Source organism: Oncorhynchus masou, chromosome 28 (genome assembly GCF_036934945.1).
Source record: "Oncorhynchus masou masou isolate Uvic2021 chromosome 28, UVic_Omas_1.1, whole genome shotgun sequence".
Lineage (NCBI taxonomy): Eukaryota > Metazoa > Chordata > Actinopteri > Salmoniformes > Salmonidae > Oncorhynchus > Oncorhynchus masou.
This window is the reverse complement of record NC_088239.1, coordinates 52350845-52373836: the sequence shown is the minus strand read 5'-3', so window position 1 is coordinate 52373836 and position 22992 is coordinate 52350845. Positions and strand designations below refer to the sequence as shown.

The following is a 22992-nucleotide window of genomic DNA, read 5'->3' as shown; positions in this document are numbered from 1 at the left end:
TTTACAGAAGACAAACAAAATGTACATTTTATTCTTAAAGGACTTGACCAGGGACAAAGCGCTTCATCTTAGACAAATATAAATCTATAGTATGTAACGTTCTAAACTATGTGCAAGTGTGAAAATCCATAGCAATTTACAGAAATCCTTTTACCATACATAAGTGCAATATTTTTTTAAATTGATAAAACAGTCCCTTCATAAAATAACTTCTGCAGTTCAAATCTAAAGGCAAATATTTGACAAACACACCCGTGCGTAATATTGACGATTACATATAAAGCAATTATGCACAGATCTAATAAAACGAGTATACACAAATAGAGTATATGTAAGCACATTGTATCGACAAAGCAGAATCAACATGGCTGAGTATGACATGAGCGTTCCATCGTTTGGCATTCTCCCACTACATATGGACTCTTGTTCCCTGCACAGAATCATACACACTAAGGAATGATTTAGACAACATGGCTCTTACAACACATAAACCATCAAATTGTTGGTCTAGTGACAGGAATTGTCCAGCAAATGTTAATTAACTTCATTAGAAACTATAAATGATAGATGATTGGTTTCCCCTTGAGCCTGTCGTTCAAGTCCTTCATTGGTCAGGGCTGAACAATGGACCCACAGAGCCCTCTAGTGTTCATCAACATCAACCACAACCAGAGAGAAAAGGACGCACCAATGAGTGAATGACAATAGCGTTTATCTTTATACAATATGTTGGAAACCTACGGTATTCAAACCATATTCTATTGTGCTTACAATTTAACTATTGCCATTTCCTGTTAATCTAACAATGCAGGATTGGTGTGTGTTGGCAATGTAGTGTCTTATACTACAGTACATATTAAGTGACAGACGTAGTGCTCAAGCATCCAGTAATGACCTCGGATCAGCTGGGACAGGGCCAGGACTCCTGGCTAAACAGACTACATAGTTATGTCACCTGATCTTGAGTCAGCCTAAAAGACTTCATTAAATAAGAAAAGATCGAGATAAACTGACGTGATTGATTTCAGCAGCAGGCTATACAATCTACCCTCAGCCAAAGTGCCTGTATATCCATTGAACGAAGTGCTGCACTCTCCCAACTGATGATTAAATTGACATCCCCCATACGTGTAAAAAAAAACAACAGTCTACACTTGTTGTAGCACCCAGGGCAATATGGAAGATACACCAACGCCAGAGGCTTTCATTCTTATGGAGTGTTTTGCTATAGATGCATTTGGCTATAATGGAAAGAGTCAGTCAAGAAGGTGGGAGTGGGAAGGGGTCAGAGGTTAAGGGTATACTGGAGATCTGGAGTCCGTGAGCAGTAAACAGGTTTTGTAATCCCCAGCTGGTCCAAGCTCTTTCCATCTGCTACAGGTAGGTGTCATGTTCTGTGCTAATCAGGCTCTGATTGGAGCCCTGCAAGGGTGCGTCTTTGAGGGGTGGGGTGGGCTTGGTAGAGGTGTCGCTGGGTTCAGGGTTGGATGCCACCGGGGTGCCGTTCTTTCCATTCTTCTGCTCTTTGGTCTTTATCCTCGCCTTGTTGTCCTCCTGGCCCTCCACATTCTTATTGGTTGCCAGGGACGACTCGACTATGATGGTGGGGTTCTGGCGCAGGTCTTGGCGACTGGGTGGTTCGGCGGCCATGATAGCCTTGGCGCCGTGCATTCTGGGAGGGGACTTGCAGTGCAACTCACCCCGGGTCTCCTTCCAGCGCCGCAGCTGGGCCAGGTGCTCCTTCTCAACGTCCCGCTCTGACAACGGCAGCTCTATAATCTGGGACAGAGCATAAGCGGCAGTGGTTAACCTAGCAGTCTTAAACTCTTGTCAGCTTGCTTGATAAGGTAGCAGAAATCATGACTAATATCATAGTTTTATTAAAGTACCACTAGGTGGCAGCAGGGTCTTTTCAGTTTACACCATAGCCCTTAACACAGCCCTGAGAGTCCTCACATTCGTCAGCAATTTTCAAAGTGGCTAAAAACCATGACACATTTTCCAGTATGGATGTTTCTAGAAGTCTGGCTGTGGATGTTGGTTGCGCATCACTACCTCCCGCACTAGGAATCCTTCCAGCATGTAGCGTGTGTCTATGGTCTTGAGCAGCTCCATGGTCTCGTACTGTCCCTGACACGTCTTCAGCTTGTCCTGAGAGCCCAGCATGCACTTCAACAGCACCAGGCCCACCCGGAAGATGATCTTCACTCCTGGACGACCGGACAACACCAGACAAACAGATGAAGTCGCAACGTGTCCTGAGAGTCTTGTATGACATGTGTGTGTTTTATTGTATGTGTCCATGTCAGTCTGTCTAAAGAACGTGCCTCTCAGAGAATGCTCTCATGTGGACAAAATGTAAGTGTGTGCTTACTGTGTAGAATCAGCATGACATGCATTGCACGTTACCAATGTCATACATGTCTCATATAGCCACATGCATGAAACATATTGCACTACAAAGACCCTGTTAAGACATTCTGCGTCTCACCCTCACAAAGGAACATGTCCCAGACACGTAGCACAGAGGCCCACGGCAGGGTTCTGGAGAAGGCACACATGAACCACTCAGTCATGTACAGGATGGGGTCCAGTTTGTGCTTCTTCAGGTGGCGGTGGGCCAGAGGAGACACCCGCTTCAGCAAAGCAAACAGGATCTCCCCATCTAGCTGGATCGCCTCCTTCAGGAGCACACAGGAACCCCCATCAGAATGGAGAGAAAGACAAAATGGAGGGGTTGAGAGGCAAAGAGGGGGAGAGAGAACAGACTCCTTCCTTTTAAAATAATGTAACAGTTTCATTAACCGGCCCACATTGCCTGGTCACCCGCTCACTCAGGGCCATTTGTCATTAGCTGGTCACAGACGTCAGGCTACAGGACATGTAATGACAGCAGCACATGCCAGCTAAAGAGCTTGCCCAGTAATATGATACCTGCATTCAACATGACTGTTTCCTAACATTGTACAGCTTTTCTTTTCCAAGACACGGAAGTTCCAGACAATGATAAACATGCTGAATTAATGTTTAACTGTATTTTAGTGATAGGTAAGCTCTTCCGAGTTACTCTCTAGCTCTGCCCTTGGGAAAACCCAATGAACTGCACGTGGTAAGCCTGATCTTTAAACCCCAATATAAAACCCTCCCTGTCACAACCAACAAACTGCGGATTCTCAACATGTGACCTTGGTTCCTTGTGTTAGCGTAAATAAATGTTAGCGTATCAGTGTGGTACACCTGTGGTCAGTCTTACCAGCCCTACACTGTAGTATCCAGGAAGGTACTTCTCACAAATCTGCACCAGACCCCAGAATGCATCCTGTTAAATAAAGCACAAACATGAATTCAGCACAGCTGTGGTGTATGCCACATTACTGCAGTGTGAGTAACAGACTATTCAACATTTTTTGCATATACAGGGATGGTATGCGTGGACTGACCTCAGCAGGCATGTGCATTAGCAGCACAGCAGCGATGGGAGCTTGAGCTTGGCAGTAACCCTCTTCAGGCCGGTGTAGTGTGTAGGCTTTGAGGACACGGTACAGGTCCTGCTGCCTGCACACGATTTTGGGTTACAAAAAACAAACCTGTACTGAGAAATAACTATTGGGCCACGTCAAATGAGCTACTCACCCATGGCCTCCTCTCGCCACAAACATCTCATGGAAGGGGAACTGTCTGTGGAGGTCCTTCTCGATCACATCCACCCACTTAGGGTCTCCTGCCTGCCTGTCCAGCTCCTTTAAAAAAACAGTTAGCTGAATTCACATGCTAAAAAGTACAAGACTGTATGAATTAGTGTGTAGCGATGGTGGTTAGTGACCGACCTCGAACTTGCCCTTGTTTTGCTCCCTCTTCACCTTTCCTCCTGACAGGTAGAGCCACGCCCGGCCTCGCAGCGAGGGCGGGATGCCCTTCTGACAGCGCAGCTTCATCTGGGGAGCAGGGAGTTAGTGGCTGTGACAGTAGCACTCAAGCATGTACAGTGTGATTAAAAATCATGGGAATTCATTCAGTGGAATACATTCAATATCAGGCAAGGGGGGGGTAGATTGAACACATACTTGAACAATTACTTTCCTTACATATTTTCTGGTGCTTACTGCTTAACAGTTACTCAATAAGAGAAGGGGTGACACATGACAGCTTGCAAGGTTAACATGCTTTCGATAAAGAAAGCGGTTATGGTCAGCATTGGGCTTTCGGTAGCCTATCAGCCAGTGTTGCGCAGCAGATGTTGGACTTGCTGACCTTCTTGTGTCTCTTGGCCATCCATTTGTCCCAGTTGTTGAGCATGTCCAGCCATTTGGCCTCTCTTTGTCTCAGTACTTCAGGAGGGATGTCTTCAGCTCTGTGGGAGTCAGGGGAGAGACAGAGAGTTAGTCTACAGCTACACACCAGTGTCTAAAACACAATGCAGACACCAACGAAATGAGGCGAGTCTGGGAAGGAGGAAGAGCCATCCCTCACAGGAAGCTGCTACCTGTAGCTTCCGAAAATCATTCGCCAGAGGAGCGTGCTCTCTTTTTCTTACAGAAACAACTCGTTCGACTAGAAAACTGGAGCCATATGATCGTAGTGTCCATTGAAACCAGAATAGAAAAAGATGAGACAAGGACAATAGCTGCCATTGTTGCGTCTCTCCAGATAAAAAAAAAAAAGACAAAGCTGACATGGTTCTGGAGGACTGCTGGGCTTGGGCTCCTTCCCTTGGTAGGAGGAGAGGGCGGTTCAAAGGGGCCCTAAAGAGGCTGCGTGTGTTTGAGTCGCTCAGAGGAAGAGCATCTTTATTGTAACCAGCTGACGGACACACCCAGTACACTGGACCAACTGTGGTCAAATTACCAAGGTGGATGCAGAGGGGGGGGGGGGGTGAAAACCACCATGACAGATTTTTTTTGGCACTCATTAATTAAGCATAGACTATTTTCTCTGGAATGAATGAAACTAGGTCATCTGTTGTAGGGCTACATGAATATGAGAGAGACAGAACAGCAACAATGAGATCCAACCAAATCATGACAAAACGATCATTACTTGACACATTGGAAATGATTGACAAAACTGCGCAAACTAGAATGCTATTTGGCCCTAAACAGAGTACATAGTGGCAGAATACCTGACCACTGACGGACCTAAAAAAAGGAAATCTTTGACTATGTACAGACTCAGAGCATAGCCTTGTGAAGAGTCACATTTTGATAAACTCCCATACCTATTGGGTGAAATACCAGTGTGTAATCTCAGCAGCAAGATGTATGACCTGTTGCCACAAGAAAAGGGCAAACAGTGAAGAACACCATTTTAAATAGAACCTATATTTAGGTTTATTTATTTTCCTTTTTGTACTTCAACTATTTGCACATTATTACATCATACATAGACATAATGACATTTGAAATGTCTTTATTCTTTTGGACATTTTGTGTGTGTAATGTTGACTGTTCATTTGTTTATCTATTTCACTTGCTTTGGCAATGTAAACATGTTTCCATGCCAATAATGCCCCTTCAATTCCATTTATTTGAGACACACACGTTCTGTCACAGTGGTAGCAACTGTGGTCAAGGTAGTGGCAACTGTGGTAACCGTAGCAGCATTAGGCGAAGGACAACATGTCCTTCCCTTCCAATGGAGCAGGACCGAACAGCCAGATAAGCCTCTTTGTTGTGGGTTCTGTAGCAGACTTAACAATAACACATGACAGATTGGACAGGCTAAAACTAACAAGCTCTTAGCCTAAAAGGCTGTGACAACTCTGCTTTATGTTTACATTTGTTTTATTTCCTTTTAGGGACGGCCTTGCAGTCATTAGTCTACATCCAACCAAATGGGCTGAACACTTAAGCCTAAATTCTCTTTCCATCCAGCAGGCCAGATCAGATCACTTGAGATACTAGACCCAAAACCACAGAGCAGAAGATTGGTCACTCATGCTGTGTACACAGCAGTGCCTCACAAGCAATTGCTTTACAAGGTGGAGAAATAGCAGCTCGCACAGGGCTAAGCAGAGTGATTAGCATTAACCTTGCTGGATTAGTGAAGACTATCATATTACAGGTATCCCGGGTCGAGGTTGATCTCAGAAATGGAGATGAGGTAAACAGGGACAGGTGTAGTCCAAAGATGATCATTCTGAGCTAGGGTTGTGCGATATGTTACTCCAAATGTTGCGATATCCAATGAAACAATTTGCGCCGTTAACGACTAAATCATTCCAGACTTGTAAATGAGCACAAAATGCACATTTACAATATTAGTCAGATTCTCATGAAATATTCACTGTGTGGCAAAAAACAGAACAAGGCTTAGTTAATTTAGACTAACATCTTGATACAGCCTAACTGATTAAACTGCATAGTTTTGATGTGTAAAGTTCAAATAGAGCATAGTCTTGCACATCACAATAGATATGTCAATCATCACAATCAAATCATATAATCAGCCTAACCCTATTCTGATCACTCACTCAAATACAAAACACCATAAACAGCATTGTGCTGGAATGTGGTATACTTCATCACATCCTGGCACTCTTGGGGGAAGGGGCAGGGCAGCGGCTGATCCCTTCCTACTCCTCACAGGAAATCCATCCTCAGACAAAACAGTGGGACACTTGCCACGACCCGCAAAGCACACAAAAACAGGAAATTCTAACAGAAGTAAGGGGAAGTTCTGTTACCTCGCCATTCCTACTCTTGCTCAGCAACCACTCACTGGGAGCCTAAACACTGGAGAGAAATGCACATCACAATAGGCTGTAAGCAGACGAGTTCGAAGGCATTTGTTCAGAACAAGAGATGACCCATCAGGCCAGGATTCTGTTTTGCAAGGCAGCAGTACCCAGTCTAACATACCACACTGGTAAGCAAAATGAGGGAAGAACAAAGCCATAATACACAAAAGGTTGTCAAGTCACCATGGCAGCAGTAAACAACAAACTAAGAGGCTGTATGGTGATCTTGCTTTTTACAATGGAGAAAACCTTACCAACTAATCTACAAAAGATGTCATGACATGTCTGGAACGGATTATTCAAGGTACTGCAGGACTTCTAGAATCTTCATGGACTCCACTTATGCAGCCAAAGGGCCCACTGAGAATAATCTGTTGGACTGTCCTAAACGCCTGCATTTGTAACAGTACAGCCAACAATGACTTGGCTGAGCGTGTCACAAAAAAAAATGTAAAAATGGCTGACAATCACCAGAAGAGGCCAATGAAATAAACCAAAGCACCCAGGTCTACTATAGTCTAAAAAAACTACCCCATTCTAAGTGTTGATGGGCAATTTCAAGTTAACAGATTCACTTAAAATGTTAATGTATGCCAAACAAAACCATTGATTTCAAAGTTTAACAAACCATACTACTCTACACAAAAGGACACATTTTAACAATTTACACTGAACATTTTACAAAAAGCACATTTACTGGAACTGTGCAGATACAAAGTTTGGTAACGAAATTTCAATATAATCTCACCTTCAACGCTAAATATCTGCTCCAAATTAATATTCAACGTGGTCCGCAGAAAGAATGGGGTGTCAGCTATGGCATGACACCTTGGGGAAAAAAAAGTCAAGTGGATTTACACCCAGTAACAGAATTACATCATGGTCCCTGATCTGTACTACAAAGAATTGCATAATTATGGATTTGAATGTCACTCTATGGCAATGTATAAATAGGTACACAAATGTAGAAATATGCAATATCCTGCTTTGCAAATATGGGTATTATTCTACACACTGTACTGTCCAAACAGACATCTGATGGGTTAAGATTTGTTCCAGACTAAAACTGTCTATAGATGTTCAAATCAAGGACGGCCTGGCCGGGTCAAAAAAAAAAATCTGGTTTGTGTATGTCGAAATCAAGGCTAGGGTGGACTGATCAAATTTCAAATACTTTTCAAGGTTTAATGACAGTGTCGGTTCGGATGCTGGTTACAGTTAATGTAGGAGAGGTAACATTAAGCGGGGACGCAGAGAGAGAGCGAGGGGTTGTCCAGACTTAACACACTTAGACCACCAGACGGACAGAAATAACAGTTATGCGCTGAACATAACAGAATGCCAGTGGAAGGGAGGACAGTAACAGTTGATTAAACTGTGGTTTGTGATGCCATTGTAGAAAATTCAACTGCAGGAATTCCTTTACTGATTTTTTTTTGTAGTTAACAGAATTAGTTAAGTCAATTTATAAGTTAGGGCTTGGCGATAAATTTGATTAATTCAAAATGTTTTTGCGCGATATTCCAAATGCCTGTATAGCAAGAATCAAGGTTGGTCTTTATGAGCTCTTATGTTCGCTTGTTCTCATGATGTATTTTTAGTCTCGTCTTCTTCGCTCTAGTGTGTACCTTCCGATTTATACCAGAGATCTGTATATAATGACAAGATGTTCATATCTCCGTCCTAACAATGAGAGTCGTTGCCCCAAAGGCGGGAAGGCAGGTGACAAGCTTAGGACAAAAATAAGCCTATAGAAAGAAACACCTAATTTTGGAGAAACAAATTTGCGAGTGTGAAACCTCTCGCGTCGCCTCTTCCGCTACACACCAAGCCCCTCTCACACCAACAAAGTTGAGAGGTCACATCTTCCCCTCTGACAAGAGGTTTCAACTCAGTGTTTGGTCCAACAGACACCAAAACATATTGACTGTAATAGAGAAGGTTTAAGTTCTAACGATACCCTTATGCTTCAACTACTCAAGTTGCAAGCAGGGCAGACACCTAAAACAAGTGTATCAATGAACATTGATTCTGGAAACTGCTCAGTTTGTCGGGGTACCACATAACGCTAGCAGCATTTTTGCCAAAGACCGTTATACTAGCTGTTCAGTCTGTTTTATAAATGTGCAATAAGTATAAAACAATTATAGAAAGGAATTTCTCATTGAGAAATAATGTATACCACTTGATTTCAACATCTGAACAAAGTGGCGAGGTCAACATGCTTTTCAAACAGTTGGGAGACAGACAAATGGTTATGAACACACCCTGCTAATTGTTCAACCTTAGCTAGCAAATAGAGCCATGTTAGCCAAACTTGACATATAAAAGAAAAGCTGGCTAATCACTAGCAAATGGGCTTGAGAGATTATTGATGAGACCCATGTTCAATTTCCATAGCCTAATGCAGGGATAAGCAACTAGATTCAGCTGCGGGCCGATTATTTCTTGAGCGGATGGTTGGAACATAACTACAAACAATTTGTAGATTGAACGCAAAAATCAAACAAATCTTAAACCTTGCTTACATTTGTATATGATCACCTCTATGCGTGGGAATACTTGAACAGATTTCCAAAACAAAAATCTTGAGATGATTTTGGTATTTTTACAGTCTTATGTCCAACAATAAATTCTATACTGAACAAAAATATAAACGCTACATGTAAAGTGTTTGTCCCATGTTTCACAAGCTAAAAAAAATCTGATATTTTCCATACGCAAAAAATCTAATTGTGCACAAATTTGATTACATCCCTGTTCGTGAGCATTTCTCCCTTGCCAAAATAATTCAACCACCTAAAAAGGTGTGGCATATCAAGAAGCTGATTAAACAGCATGATCATTACACAGGTGCACCTTGTGCTAGGGACAATAAAAGGCCACAGTAAAATGTACAGTTTTGTCAAACAACAATGTTATGTCTCAAGTTGAGGGAGGGTGCAAATGGCATGCTGTCAGCAGGAACGTCCACTAGAGCAGTTGCCAAATAATTTGATGTTAATTTCTCTACCATAAGGCGCCTCAAACATTGTTTTAGAGAATTTGGCAGTACATCCAACCGGTCTCACAACCACAGACCATGTGTACCACGCCAGGATCTCCACATCCGGCTTCTTCATTTGCAGGATCGTCTGAGACCAGCCACCCAGACGGCTGATGAAACTGAGGATAATTTGTGTCTGTAATAAAGCCCTTTTGTGGGAAAATAAATAAAATCATTCTGATTGGATGGCCTGGCTCCCAAGTGTGGGATGTGCCCTGCCCAGTCATGTGAAATTCATAGATTAGGGAATAATGAATTTATTTGAACTGTAAGTCAGTAAAACAATTGAAATTGCTTGTTGCATTTAGATTTTAGTTCAGTATAAAAATAAATAAGTAAAACCACGCGGGCCAAAGTCGACGCTCAGACCACCAGTTGGGGGACCCTGGCCTGCTACAAGAAGTTTGTCAATATTATTGAATGTACACTAGTTAAAATGTGTAACAAAGGGCATTTTCATAGACTTGAAAGACCAAATCAGTGTTTATTGCAAAAACAAAAAAACTATTTTCATAAAATTAGTGGGTTCCATGGTTGTGGATGGCTTCGATTAAGCCTAAGTATAACTTCCCAAGCCCTTAATTCATTAGATTACTGCTGATTGTTTGAAATGCAGTGTATGACCTTGAATTTAACAACAATTAGAGAAGATATTTAAAATAAAAATTATATAATATATTTGAGATTCTTCAAAGGTGCCACCCTTAGCATTGACAGCTTTGCACTCTTGGCATTCAACCAGCTTCATGAGGTAGTCACCTCGAATAAATGTCAATTAACAGGTGTGCTTTAAAAGTTAATTTGTGGAATTTTTTTCCTTCTTAATGCGTTTGAGCCAATCAAATCAAACTTTGTCACATGCGTCAAATACAACAAGTGTAGACCTTACTGTGAAATGCTTACTTACAAGCCACAAAACAGTGCAATTCAAGAAGAGTTGTGTTGTAACAAAGTAGGGGTGGTACACAGAAGATAGGCCTATTTGGTAAAATGCCAAGTCCATATTATGGCAAGAACAGCTCAAATAAGAACAGAGAAATGACAGTCCATTACTTTAAGACATGAAGGTCAGTCAATTCAGAAAATTTCAAGAACTAAGTTAAGTGCAGTCGCAAAAAACATCAAGCACTGATGAAACTGGTTCCCATGAGGACCGACACAGGAAAGGAAGACCCAGAATTACCTCTGCTGCAGAAGATAAGTTCATTAGAATTAACTGCACCTCAGATTGTAGGCCAAATAAATGCTTCACAGAGTTCAAGTAACAGACACATCAACTGTTCAGAAGAGACCGCATAAATCAGGCCTTCATGGTCAAATGGCTGCAAAGGAACCACTAAAGGATGCACTATGGGACTACCAATAAGCACCGGTTGTGATACAGCCTGGAGTAGGTGTCCAAACCTTTGACTGGTACTGTATATATAGATAGTGAAGCGCCCATAAGTTGGAAAGAATCAAGATATTTTTTTTTTTTTAGGCCACATCTCTTTACTTGTTAGTTCTGTGAACTTTCATTATCCTCCCTCCTGATGATTGAGAGACATTAGAAAATATCTTAAAGATGTGGAGTTTTGGTAACGGAATAACAAGGCCCAAGTCAATCTTCTTAAACTTAATAGAAGGCAAATCATTTTCCCAAAAATAAATATGTATTCATATTAGTTGGCAGGGGTCTTTACTTCAGCATTGTGTTTTGATGTATTGTATTTTAAAACTTTTTCTGCAATATGTTGTCCAAGACTCCTTCACAATCTGTTTGACCAGAAATCAAAGCCATTACTGATGCCTAATTTTTCAGATGCAAAATGGTTGAAAAATCTACCTACACCTTTATTTCCCCAAAACACAGTGGGGCAAAAAAAGTATTTAGTCAGCCACCAATTGTGCAAGTTATCCCACTTAAAAAGATGAAACAAAAAAAAAAAAAAAAAAAAATCACATTGTAGGATTTAATGAATTTGCAAATTATGGTGGAAAATAAGCATTTGCTCAATAACAAAAGTTTCTCAATACTTAGTTATATACCCTTTGTTGGCAATGACAGAGGTCAAATGTTTTCTGTAAGTCTTCACAAGGTTCACACACTTGCTGGTATTTTGGCCCATTCCTCCATGCAGATCTCCTCTAGAGCAGTGATGTTTTGGGGCTGTTGCTGGGTAACACGGACTTTCAACTCCCTCCAAAGATGTTCTATGGGGTTGAGATCTGGAGACTGGCTAGGCCACTCCAGGACCTTGAAATGCTTCTTACGAAGCCACTCCTTCATTGCCCGGGCGGTGTGTTTGGGATCAGTCATGCTGAAAGACCCAGCCACGTTTCATCTTCAATGCCCTTGCTGATGGAAGGAGATTTTCACTCAAAATCTCACGATACATGGCCCCATTCATTCTTTCCTTTACGCGGATCAGTCGTCCTGGTCCCTTTGCAGAAAAACAGCCTCAAAGCATGTTTCCACCCCCTTGCTTCACAGTAGGTATGGTGTTCTTTGGATGCAACTCAGCATTCTTTGTCCTCCAAACATGACGAGTTGAGTTTACCAAAAAGTTCTATTTTGGTTTCATCTTCTTCTGGATCATCCAAATGCTCTCAAGCAAACTTCAGACGGGCCTGGACATGTGCTGGCTTAAGCAAGGGGACACGTCTGGCACTGCAGGGTTTGAGTCCCTGGCGGCGTAGTGTTACTGATGGTAGGCTTTGTTACCTTGGTCCCAGCTCTCTGCAGGTCATTCACTAGGTCCCCCCCCATGTGGTTCTGGGATTTTTGCTCACTGTTCTTTTGATCATTTTGACCCCACGGGGTGAGAACTTGCGTGGAGCCCCAGATCGAGGGAGATTAGTGGTCTTGTATGTCTTCCATTTCCTAATAATTGCTCCCACAGTTGATTTCTTCAAACCAAGCTACTTACCTATTGCAGATTCAGTCTTCCCAGCCTGGTGCAGGTCTACAATTTTGTTTCTGGTGTCCTTTGACAGCTCTTTGGTCTTGGCCATAGTGGAGTTTGGAGTGTGACTGTTTGAGGTTGTGGACGGGTGTCTTTTATACTGATAAGTTCAAACAGGTGCCATTAATACAGGTAACGAGTGGAGGACAGAGGAGCCTTTTAAAGAAGTTACAGGTCTGTGAGAGCCAGAAATCTCTTGTTTGTGGTTGAACAAATACTTATTTTCCACCATAATTTGCAAATAAATTCATTAAAAATCCTACAATGTGATTTTCTGGATTTTTTCCCCCTCATTTTGTCTGTCATAGTTTAAGTGTACCTATGATGAAAATTACAGGCCTCATCTTTTTAAGTGGGAGAACATGCACAATACTTTTTTGCCCCACTGTATACTCTTCGCTTTCATTTGACACGCTCCTATGAACTCCGTTGGTGCTCTTGGGCTCTTTTACATGGAAATGACAATCCAATCTCTCGATTAGCAATTAGAAGGAAGTTTGGTAGTAGCCTAAAAAAAAAAATAAAAAAAAAAAAAAATACCCTCCTTACTAGGTGTTTGCCTGTGATTATAATGTCCCTATTCCCATTTCAGGACTCTACAGTGCTACCATTTTGTAAGCACAGAAAGAATATTTTGCTACCTGGAATTTTTATTTGGGAGCACCAGTGCCCCTTAGAACAAAACAAGCAACCATGGTACCACAGATACATTTTTTAAAAAGAGCTTCAGGAGCTGAGCTTCAAAAGTAGCTAGAATAAATACGCCCAATGTAGGCTTATATCTCAATCTTAAAAACTGGTGCACCGAAACCCTGTATTTGTAATTGCTGGCAATTCACATCTTTCCGCAAATATTTTTTATTGCACTCCTAAATTTATTTGTGCGCTTCTACATTTTTCAACATGTCACCATAGAACCCTGAATTTGTGTTAGTCTAGGAGGTCCTCTTCCTGCGACAACATTTAAGCAAACACTTGCCCTGGTCACCTCAACTGCATTGTGTTTAGTAAACTACACGCATTTATGAAAATGCTTCTTCTAAAGAGAAATTATATAATGGAGGAGTCAAAATGACATTTTGGCCAAAAAGGCAAAGTCCGCTCGATCCTTCATTGAGTCAGATGACTCATTCATCACAAAACCCTCTGATATTGCAAAATACTTTAATGACTTTCATTGGCAAGATTAGCAAACTTAGGCATGACGTGCCAACAAACTCAACCTTCAAAGCCATGCATTACTGATCAGATTATGAATGACAAGCATTGTCGTTTTTAACTCTTAACGTGAATGTGGAAGAGGTGAAAATATTGTTCATCAATAATGACAAACCAACTGGTAATGACAACTTGGATGGAAAATGATTGAGGATGGTAGTGGACTATATTGCTACTCCCATTTGCCATCTCTTCAATCTAAGCCTACAGAAAAGTATGAGCACTCTGGCCTGGAGGGAAGAAAAAGTCATACTGTTAACCAAAAATAGCAAAGCAGCACCCTTCACTGGTTCAAACAGCCAACCAAATCAGCCTGCTACCAACCTGTAGTAAACCTTTGGGGGGAAAAAAATGGTTTAACCAGATGCAATGCTTTTTCACAGTAAACAAATTAACTGACTTTCAGCACGCTTACAGGGAAGGTCAATCAACATGTACGGCATGAAGACAAATGATTGGCGGAAAGAAATTGATAAGATTGTGGGAGCTGTTTTGTTAGCTGTACTAAAGTCTATTTACATTATCGATCATAGGCTGCTGCTGCAAAAAAAGTATGACTTTACATCTACCACACCGTGGATCGAGCGTTTACCCATCTAAAGGAAAACAGGGTGTTCTTTAATTAAAGCCTCTAACATAAACCAGGAAGAGTTTTGCATACCTCGTGGTAGCTGTCTTGGCCCCTTACCTTGGTATATTTTTTACTAATGATCTTCCACTAGTATTGAGTAAAGCCTGTGTGTTTATGTATGGGCATTTCCATGTAAAAGGACCCCATGAGCACCAACATGTAAAGTTCATAGAAGCATGTCAAATTAAAGCTAAAAGTATATATGAGAAATGAAGGCATATATTTCCTACCCCTTTCCATCCCAAACATGTTGAATAAGCAACAGATGGAAAAGGGGTATTCGAAAACATCTACTAGAAAAAGTGTTAACGTATTAGAAATGCATCAAAACACAATACTGCTAAAGTAAAGATCCCCGCCAACTAACATCAACACATATTTAGTTTGAGAAAATGTTCTGTCTGATCTAAGTTTAAGAAACATTGCCAAAAACCCACATATAGTTAAGATACACTACATGACCAAAAGTAGGTGGACACCTGCTTGCTGAACATCTTATTCCTAAATCATGGGCATTAATATGGCATTGGTCCGCCCTTTGCTTCTATAAACAGCCTCCACTCTTCTGGGAAGGTTTTCCACTAGATGTTGGTATATTGATATTGATGCAGGGACTTGCTTCCATTCAGCCACAAGAGCATTAGTGAGGTCGGTATTCTGTTTATTCATGGTTACAGGGATATTCTGAGCGGGATATCAAAAGGTCCATGTAAAAAGCTTACTCCGAAATAAGACTTTAGGCAGGATTTGAGCTACTATCCAGAATACTGTGCGCATGTAAATGTGGGCAATCTCTCCTGGCTCAACGTAGAGGAGAGATTGACCGCATCACTATGTCTTTGAGAGGGGTATTGGTGTTGAAAGCTCTTTCCAAACAGCTAACACAGATCAAAACACCCATACATACCCGACAAGACATGCCACCAGGGATCTCTTCACAGTCCCCTGTGTCCAACACAGACTCTGGTAAACACACAGTACTACATACAGCCATGACTACATGGAACTCTTCCATGTCAAGTAATTCAAGCGAGCAGTAAAAACACATTTAAGAAACTGATAAAACACCTTATGGCACAACGCAGACTGAGGAGACACACAACCTGATGTACTGGTATTCTGGATTTTATATTGTAAATGTTTAAGATTAGAGTAATATTGTATGATACATTGTTTTATTTATGATCTTAGTAGTGTTTTGTGGTGATGTAACTGTTTCAAGCCTGTTTGGACCCCAGGAAGAGTAGCTGCTGAGAGGGTGAAAAGATGGAACTGCAGTTCTTTCACAGTCCCCAGGTGTATCAACCCTCATTCTATCAGTTACTCTGAGTGATGCAGAGACTTACATGACAGGCTCTCTCATCCATCTTGTCTGACCAGACACACTGTACACAGCTTCCTCAAGGAGGTGCACAGAGCAGCAAACTAAACCTGCTAAGGGTGGGGTAGGGGGTCATTCTGGACAAGGCAGGTGTTACTAAAGGTTAGTAAGGGACTAGACAGTATATGGCAGGTCATTTGACAAATTACATCTTCTGAGTAACACAGAACAAGAGGACTAACTTTCTGTTGACCTCCAAGTCCTCCTGTGGGGCTTAGTTGGTAGAGGATGGCGCTTGCAACGCCAGGGTTGTGGGTTCGATTCCCATGGTGGAAGACTATGAAAAAGTACCGAAATATATGTATGAACTAATGCAAGTAGCGCTGGATAAGAGCGTCTACCATTCTCTGTGTCTTTGGTGGAGAGCATCCACTGGAGTGATACCGCAAATAACAGGCTACTACTGATTAAAATGTGAAGTGAATATTAGAAAATTACAAACAATAAAGTGGTGCGTTTAGTCAGATGAAGAGTGCCTAATCTGGAAGGAAGATGCACCGACAATTTTGTCAGCCACAGATCTAGACTACTTCGTTGCTGGTGGAAAATTATCAACAGACGGGTGATACTTACGATTGTTCTGAATATTGTTGTGCACCCCCAATAAATCCATATTTATCCGTCTGTCTCTCGCTGGTATAGCCATTTAGTTCTGAGTCCGAGCCGAAAGAGTTGCCTTCATCTGTCAGTGCCAGGCTTTCTCTGGTGCCCCGCAAACTTTTGATGGACTCTGCAGACTGAAGTCCATTACCTGGCTCAATTCTAATTCTTGCCATTTAAACCACCCTCTCTCTAGCTTAACTTCTAATATCATTAGTCAAGTAAACCTCCAGTTATTTAATTCTAAATCGAACATTTCAGTGAGAAACTTAGCTACTGTCTGAAGTGAAGTTGTTTTATGGTCGTCAACATGTCCTTAGCTATCGTAACCCGCATAGCATCGTCGAGGTATATTAGAGCTAAATAGTTAGCTAACTAGTCTAAATCAAAAACCACTCTATTGACTAGCTACAGTTAGCAAACCAAACAATTAACGTTAACGAAAAATAAAATGGAAAGTCAGAATCAATGAGCAGGATAGACAGCTAAATAAGCTAGCTGGCTAGGTTAGCATTAACGGTAGCTAACCGCTAGCAGTGAGAAACATGCCATTATTTGTCAACAACACCAACACAAATCAGAGCAACACAAAAAGCAGTCTAATTCTACCGTTACTAGCAAGCAAGATGGTGTTGTTGAACGACTGGTCAACCAGATAAAACCATTGAAAGCCAATATGCATCAACCTCTCATCAATAACTCACTCTGACAGGCCTAGCGCGGATTAATTAGACCGAGACCCTGCTTGCTAGCGTCAGCTGACAGTCAGTTCAGCAAAGACCATGTTCGAGGTCGTTTATTTATAACTGGGTTTTCGAGCCCTGAATGCTGATTGGCTGACAGCCGTGGTATATCAGACCGTGTCCTATAACAAAAAAAAAATGTTTTACTGCTCTAATTACGCTGGTAACCAGTTTATAGTAGCAATAAGGCACATTGGGGCTTTGTGATAAGAAGAGCCCTTAGCCTTGGTATATTGGCCACATATCACACCCAGGCGTTATTGCTTCTACATATATACTGAACAAAAATATAAACGCAACATGTATTGTGGCAGCAGGGTAGTGGTTAGAGTGTTGGACTAGTAACCGGAAAGTTGCAAGTTCAAACCCAGAGCTGACAAGGTACAAATCTGTCGTTCTGCCCCTGAACAGACAAGTTGTTCCTAGGCCGTCATTGAAAATAAGAGTTTGTTCTTAACTGACTTGCCTGGTAAAATAAATTGTGTTGGTTTAATGATATGAAATAAAAGATCACAGAAATGTTCCATGTGCACAAAAAGCTTATTTATCTCAAAATGTTGTGCACAAATTTGTTTACATTCCTTGCCAAGATAATTCCTCCACCTGACAGGTGTGGCATATCAAGAAGCTGATTAAACAGCATGATCATTACACAGGTGCACCTTGTGCTGAGGACAATAGAAGGCCACTCTAAAATGTGCAGTTTTGTCACACAATGCCATAGATGTCTCAAGTTTTGAAGGAGTGTGCAATTGGAATGCTGACTGCAGGACTGTCCACCAGAGCTGTTGTCAGAGAATTTCATGTTAATTTCTCTACCATAAGCCACCAACCAACGTTGTTTAAGAGTATTTGGCAGTACGTCCAACTGGCCTCAACCACAGACCACGTGTATGGTGTCGTGTGGGCGAGCAGTTTGCTGAAGTCAACGTTGTGAACAGAGTGCCCCCATGGGGGAGGTATGGGCAGGCATAAGTTACAGACAACGAACACAACTGCATTTTATTGATGGCAATGCATGACCCCATGTAGCAAGGATCTGTACACAAATCCTGGAAGCTGAAAATGTCCCAGTTCTTCCATGGCCTGCATACTCACCAGACATGTCACACATTGAGCATGTTTGGAATGCTCTAAATTGACGTGTACGACAGCATGTTCCAGTTGCCGACAATGTCCAGCAACTTCACACAGCCATTGAAGAGGAGTGAGACAACATTCCACAGGCCACAATCAACAGCCTGATCAACTTTATGCAAATGAGTGTTGCGCTGCATGAGGAAAATGGTGATCACACCAGATACTGACTGGTTTTCTGATCCACACCCCTAACTTAAAAAAAAGGTATCTGTGACCAACAGATGCATATCAGTATTCCCAGTCATGTGAAATCCATGGATTAGTGCAAGAGGAATTTATTTCAATTTACTGATTGTAACTGTAACTCAAATTGTTGCATGATGCGCTTATATTTTTTTCAATATATACATATATATGTACATGACAAAGATTGGATACGTTTAGTTCTCGGAAACAACATCAATATGATATAGACATATTTTGCATGTGTTCATATTTTTATTTTATTTTATTTAACCTTTATTTAACTAGGCAAGTCAGTTAAGAACAAATTCTTATTTACAATGACAGCCATATCATATGAATGTGGTTCCAGACAAGCCAAACACTTGTCCAGGGCTCGTGAGATCATCTGCGCAGCGCAACTACAACAAAGATGACCTGGAACGTGCCCATAAATCTCGGGTGTTTGGTTTTAATGTCTATGGCTGTTGTCAGCAAATAGTGTTAGTTGATATTTGTCGCCATCTATCGATGCATTTAGCTAACATGTCCTAAATTACTGCTCCATGAGATGAAAGTGAATGTCTCTTTTTCAGTGTCTCTAATGAATTTTGAGTGCAATGAGGTTTTGATTCCACAGAAATGGAATGATAACACTTTAATGCAATGGATGATTCTCAAAATGTGGGTCTGGCTTCAAACCTTCCAAAATGACAGGTGCAGGTGGTAGGGGATACTGTCAAACTGTCAACAGACTTTGTTTGCTGTTAACCCTCTTGATGTTGTCCTACCATGAGGGCCACAACCGCCTCAGAGAATGTGTGGGTTTGGGGAGGACCATTTTAAACCTCTTCTGTGCAAATGCAAATAGCTAACCTTATTCATATCAAGACCCTCCGGCGCAAATATGGGAGACACATTTAAGGTTCATGTTTGAACAATTGTCTTGGATAATGCCTGATGGGAATAGAAGAATATAATGAAAATGCATTGTATTCATAAATAAACCTACTTATAAATAGCAAAATAATAATAGCTAATAATAAATCACTTATAATGCTCAAAGCTGTTTGGCTGGAAACACCACTAATCATCCTGGACACTGTCCCAGTTATGATTACACACAACTCACTTTTGAGTTGCCTCTAATTTGAGATGTCAGTCTATATTTGGTAGTATAAGTGGGCCTATGTGTGGAGGACTGAAAACCCCTGAGTTGACCCCAGTGTGTGGCAACCTGGCACTGGCACAAATACAATAGGTCAGCTAGCACATGTATGTCTCGTGGTTTCCGGGCAGTCCTTTCACACTCACACAGAGCTCAGATCACAACACACATCACATTTAGCATTGTTCACCATGTGGGTGGATATGGAAATTGGTTTGGCATCTGTATTCAATAGATAGCCTGCAGATAGGGGGCAGTTAGGGTGGTGACACAGTGGCATGTGAGTTTGTTCAAGGTCACAAAGGCTCATATGCCATATTGTCTGAAACGTGTGGGAAAATAGAGAAGATCGAGCGATGAACTGAGAAAGACATTAAAGACTGAATGAAACACAATGACAAGGTGGAAATAGGACTATAAAAAGGGATGTGCAAGACAATGATTGGGAGAGAGGGGTAGACAGAAAGAGAGGACTCTAGAGCGGGTATTCCAAAACTGGGGTACGCCAAATAAAAATGTGATAAACTTGTTTTATTTTTTTATTTTTTACATTTTCAAACAGTACATTTATATTTTCCAACAGGGCTATACATTTGGGTGAGTTTTTTTAATCGCCTGAGTAGCCTCGTTTCACTGCCAAAAATCAAATTAAACCATCTAGTGTTCAGCGAAATAACAACACAATGTAAAATACAGGTAGCCTAGTCAAATAATTAACATCCAATCACATTAACCATTACTTTCTCGCGGGAAACCTTCACTCTGACATTTAGAAACAAAACATGATCATTTGAAAAATAAGCCGCAGGAGTTTTTGAGCGAGAATAAAGACGACTTTCGAGTAGTAAGACATGTATAAAAGAAACAGATACCATTAATATGAAGGGGCTAGAAGCTCTTATATGGTGAGCTAACAAGTGGCTAGGACAGGCAAGCACCATTCTATTGTGGAGGACTTAATTCTTCCTGCTGCCGTGGATATGGCTGGGACAATGCTGGGGGAAAAGGCCCAAAAACACATACAGACAATATCTTCATCAAACAACACTGTTTCACGATGTATCAGTGACATAGCAGTAGATGTTTTGAAACAATTACTGCTTCGCATACAAGCCAGTGAATTATATGCCTTACAGCTGGATGAGTCAACAGGCGTGGCGGGTTGGCACAGCTCCTGGTATGTGTCTGTTATGTTTATGGGGGGTCAATTAAGGAAGACATCTTCTTCTGGAACCAGGACAACATGAGTGGATACTTTTAAAGTACTAGACATCTTTGTGACATCAAATGGACTTTGGTGGTCAAGATGTGTTGGTATCTGTACTGATGGCGCAAAAGCCATGACAGGGAGACCTAGTGGAGTGGTAAATGCGTATGCAAGTAGTTGCTCCCAATGCCACTTCGGTACACTGCAGCATCCCCCGAGAGGCTCTTGCTGCCAAGGGAATGCCTGACAGCTTGAAAGACGTTTTGGACACTACAGTGAAAATGGTTAACTTTGTTAAAACAAGACCCTTGAACTCTAGTGTATTTTCTGCATTATGCAATGATATGGGCAGCAACCTTGTAATGCTTTTACAACATACAGAAGTGCGCTGGTTATCAAGGGGCAAAGTATTGACACTTTTTTTCAATTGAGAAACAAGCTAAGTTTTCTTTACTGACCATAGTTTCCACTTGTCTGACCGCTTGTATGACGACGAGTTTCTCACACGACTGGCCTATATATGGGTGATGTTTTTTCTCGCCTGAATGATCTGAATCTAAGATTACAGGGACTTTCTGCAACTATATTCAATGCACGGGACAAAATTGAGGCTACGATTAAGAAGTTGGAGCTCTTTTCTGTCTGCATTAACAAGGACAACACACAGGTCTTTCCATCATTGTATGACTTTTTGTGTGCAAATGAACTCAAGCTTACAGACAATGTCAAATATGATACAGCAAAGCACCTGCATGAGCTGGGTGCGTAATTACGCAGGTACTTTCCCGGAATGGACGACACAAACAATTGGATTCGTTATCCCTTTCATGCCCTGCCTCCAGTCCACTTACCGATATCTGAACAAGAGAGCCTCATTGAAATTGCAACAAGCGGTTCTGTGAAAATGTAACTTAATCAGAAGCCACTACCAGATTTCTGGATAGGGCTGCGCTCAGAGTTTCTTGCCTTGGCAAATCGAGCTGTTAAGACACTGATGCCCTTTGCAACCACATACCGATGTGAGAGTGGATTGTCGGCCCTCACTAGCATGAAAACGAAATTCAAGCACAGACTGTGTCTAACAGTATAGCTTCCGTCCCACTCCTCACCCCTACCTGGGCTCAAACCAGGGACCCTCTGAACACATCGACGACAGCCACACTCGAAGCATCATTACCCATCGCTCCACAAAAGCCGTGGCCCCTACAGAACAAGGGGAACAACTACTTCAAGGTCTCAGAGCGAGTGATGTCAACGATTGAAATGCTATTAGTGCACACCCCGCTAACTAGCTAGTCATTTCAAATCAGTTACACTCACCCCCCTTTTGATCTCCTCATTTTCCCACAGCAACAAGTGATCCGGGTCAACAGCATCAATGTAACAGTATAGCTTCCTCCCCCCTCCTCGCCCCAATCTGGGCTCGAACCAGGGACCCTCTGCACACATTGATTTAAGACTGAGACTCTCCAATACAACCCAACATTGCAGAGTCATGTGCATCCTTTCAGGCACAACCTTCTCATTAACCTGTGGTGAGTTATCTACAATTTTTGATGAACAAATAAGGTTTTATATGTAAGATGGCAAAATAAAACCAAATTCTTGATTATTATTATATTATTATTTGTGCCCCTAGTCCTATAAGAGCTCTTTGTCACTTCTCACGAGCCTGGTTGTGACAAAAACTCACACTCATTATGTTTAATAAATGTATTGTATAGTGTGTGTGTGGCAGGCTTACAATGACAGCAAAAAACAACATGCTAGAGTACGCTGACCCTGGTGCTAGAGGGGATACGCAGCTGGAGGTTGAATGTTTGAAGGCGTACGGGACTATAAAAAGTTTGGGAACCGCTGCTCTGGGGAATGATTTAGTGTTATACATTCACCCACGGGGCAGATTTCAGTTCCTTCCCTTCGGCATCCTTCCATCTCATTCTCACCCTCATGTTCAGTCACATGCTGCTGCAGGAACACACAAATAAAAAAATCACAATCTTTGCCTCACGCAC

At 41.7% G+C, this 22992-nt stretch overlaps 1 protein-coding gene across 1 annotated transcript; it reads right to left on the bottom strand.

Annotated features, from left to right (window-relative positions):
• Positions 1 to 17321, bottom strand: LOC135517867 (TBC1 domain family member 10A-like). The gene is made up of 9 exons (XM_064942540.1): positions 16531 to 17321; positions 4252 to 4351; positions 3828 to 3935; positions 3634 to 3740; positions 3441 to 3555; positions 3254 to 3319; positions 2492 to 2681; positions 2056 to 2210; positions 1 to 1779 (listed from the first exon to the last, which is right to left on the bottom strand). The coding sequence occupies exons 1-9, from the start codon at positions 16731 to 16733 to the stop codon at positions 1375 to 1377; spliced, it is 1449 nt and encodes a 482-aa protein (XP_064798612.1). The 5' UTR covers positions 16734 to 17321; the 3' UTR covers positions 1 to 1374.
• Positions 17322 to 22992: the final 5671 nt, after the last annotated feature.

What these genes read in the sequence shown, in the direction of transcription:
- LOC135517867 (XM_064942540.1), bottom strand. Translation starts at nt 16,733, where the DNA reads ATGGCAAGAATTAGAATTGAGCCAGGTAATGGACTTCAGTCTGCAGAG. An exon ending in TGGCCAAGAGACACAAGAAG is followed by an intron (nt 3,936 to 4,251) that starts GTCAGCAAGTCC and finishes CCTGCTCCCCAG; the next exon opens with ATGAAGCTGCGCTGTCAGAA. An exon ending in AAGGATTCCTAGTGCGGGAG is followed by an intron (nt 1,780 to 2,055) that starts GTAGTGATGCGC and finishes GCTCTGTCCCAG; the next exon opens with ATTATAGAGCTGCCGTTGTC.